The following is a 2,135-nucleotide window of genomic DNA, read 5'->3' on the forward strand; positions in this document are numbered from 1 at the left end:
TAATTTGGCTTTATAAATTAATATTATTCAATTTTGTATAACTTCGATAGTTTTTTTAGGAAAAAAAATCATATTTCTTGTTAACAAAATCTTTGAACTTATTTTTTCACGTTTTGCTTGAGTCGTTATAAAAGTAGGATAAAAAGGCGAAAACAACTTCCCTTTTTTCCTCCGAAGAATTGAACTAAGCCTTTTGGCCTCTTCCTTCTTCAAATCACATCCACCAAAAAGCAAATTTTCCTGGAAAAGTTTTTTTTTTTTTGGGACGTGCAAATTTGAATTACTTGAAGCTCTGAGAATCCTCTGTTTTGCAGTCAAATCAATAAATCAGGGACAAGCAATGTGTATGGTCTTACGCTTGCTATCTAATCAAATACTGAAAAAAGAAGCATTTTGCAGAGAAAAAGAAAATATGAAAAACAGAGATACACTGAAGATCAAGAATCTGAAGCGAGTCTTCATATGTGACGCATCAATCAATTTACACTGACCAACAGGATACCCTATAATACTAATCATCATCCCTAAGCAACATCAACATACCCTATTTTATCTCATTGCTTTTCTTTGCAAAACAAAAATCACGTTCCCAGATTTTCTCTTATACTCCTGAATTTTCCCCAGAAAATCAGACCATTAGATGCTTGTCTCGTTCCTCTTCGAGCAAGTTGATTTATCTTCAGACTGGGTGATAGTGGAAGCATATTCTGACAACAAAGATAATGTAGTTTCAGATAAGATTGATAATAATTGATTTTAAGCTTTGGAGACAGAAGCGACTCTAATTCAGAAGTTCAAACAAGTTTGAAGATTTTCACCTCTGGAGTTGAACGATCTCTTGCAGTGAAGAATGGCGCTTTGAATCCCATCGTATTGCAGTTGCAGCGTATCGTCGCTCCTTCTCGCCGGAGACCCGATCCCGGTGATCATGGACGCCGATTTGCTCTTCCCCAGATGCTTACACGCACCACGAATCCCCGCCGGAATATTACCCTGTTTCTCTCTTTTCAAAGAAACAGGGGGTACCAAAGGAGACGACGCAGCTGAAGCAGAGGATACATCCCCCGAGAGCTTCACTTTCTCGCCGTTCCTTCCCGAAATCTTAACATACAGAGGCTTTATCAGCCTGAGATACTTCTGCAACACCTCCTTCGAGAACCTCTCCGATCTGCTCCCATGGCTCCTCGAGGTACTAGCACTTCTGCTGAGCGAAGGAGATAACGGGGAATCCTCCATTTCGTCTGTTTTGGGGGCAGACATTTCCTTGTTCTTCCTGAACATGAGGATCCTGAAGCTGGGAGCAGATTTGAAGAGAGCAATGGGAGATTGAGGCTTAGAAAGGGGCTCAATGGGGAGGATCTTTCTCTTGGAAATGGACTCGTTAGCCGACAGAGAAATCAGTTTCCTCGAAACTTGATCATTACCGGATTCAAACTCTTTTCCTCCATCAATATTGTCTTGTGGGTGAAGGTTGACTTTGCTGACGCTGTTTTCATGGGTGCAAACGGTAAACTCCAAATCAAAGAAGGAGTCATCTTCTTCAGACCCGTGATCTGGTTCCACATCTAAACGAGGGTCAGAGTTGGAGGTAGCAGCCATAGCCGCACGCCTCCAGAATTTGAGAAAATTGAGAACATCCATGGAGGACGTAACAGAGTGAGGAAGAAGAAGAAGAAGAAGAAGAGTCTGAGGGGTTTTAGAAAGTGAAGAGTTGGTGGGGGCTTTTATAGTGAGGAGGGGAATGAAATGAAGGAAAAGGGAGAGAGAGAAATGTGTGCTTTTTGTTATTATTTTGGACACTTTTCTTTCTCTTTTTGTTTCTGTTTTTTTATGCAACGGATTTTTAAGTGGCTTAAAATTCCGTAACGGTGACGACTGGCGATAAGTCGAATATATTCTTTAAATATTTTCATTTTAAAAGGGTAAAGATATATTCTCATAATTTCACAGAAAATCTGAAAAAGGAAAAGGGGGGGGGGGGGGGAGAGCATCTGAGAGGAAAGGGATACAGACAGCGTTGAGAACAAAAGGGTTAGGGGCACACGCTGTCACAAGTGGCTTCACTGTTGAAACCTGAAAATTTGAAAAAAAAAAATTCTTTTGATAAATCAGCTGAGTTTCATGTTACACATGTT

At 40.4% G+C, this 2,135-nt stretch overlaps 1 protein-coding gene across 1 annotated transcript; it reads right to left on the minus strand.

Moving 5' to 3' along the window:
- Positions 1–377: 377 nt before the first annotated feature.
- LOC129293759 (membrane-associated kinase regulator 5) lies at positions 378–1,694 on the minus strand. The gene is made up of 2 exons (XM_054931862.1): positions 819–1,694; positions 378–707 (listed from the first exon to the last, which is right to left on the minus strand). The coding sequence occupies exons 1-2, from the start codon at positions 1,639–1,641 to the stop codon at positions 637–639; spliced, it is 894 nt and encodes a 297-aa protein (XP_054787837.1). The 5' UTR covers positions 1,642–1,694; the 3' UTR covers positions 378–636.
- Between the last annotated feature and the right edge of the window lie 441 nt (positions 1,695–2,135).

This window comes from Prosopis cineraria, unplaced genomic scaffold (genome assembly GCF_029017545.1).
Source record: "Prosopis cineraria cultivar Desert tree isolate PC_DT_omini unplaced genomic scaffold, ASM2901754v1 PC14, whole genome shotgun sequence".
In the NCBI taxonomy this organism is placed as follows: domain Eukaryota; kingdom Viridiplantae; phylum Streptophyta; class Magnoliopsida; order Fabales; family Fabaceae; genus Prosopis; species Prosopis cineraria.

Bases quoted from the DNA above. Each gene is read 5' to 3' on its own strand.
- LOC129293759 (XM_054931862.1), bottom strand. From the start codon at position 1,641: ATGGATGTTCTCAATTTTCTCAAATTCTGGAGGCGTGCGGCTATGGCT. The intron at 708-818 runs GTGAAAATCTTC...CTTTGTTGTCAG, and splicing joins GAGATCGTTCAACTCCAGAG to AATATGCTTCCACTATCACC.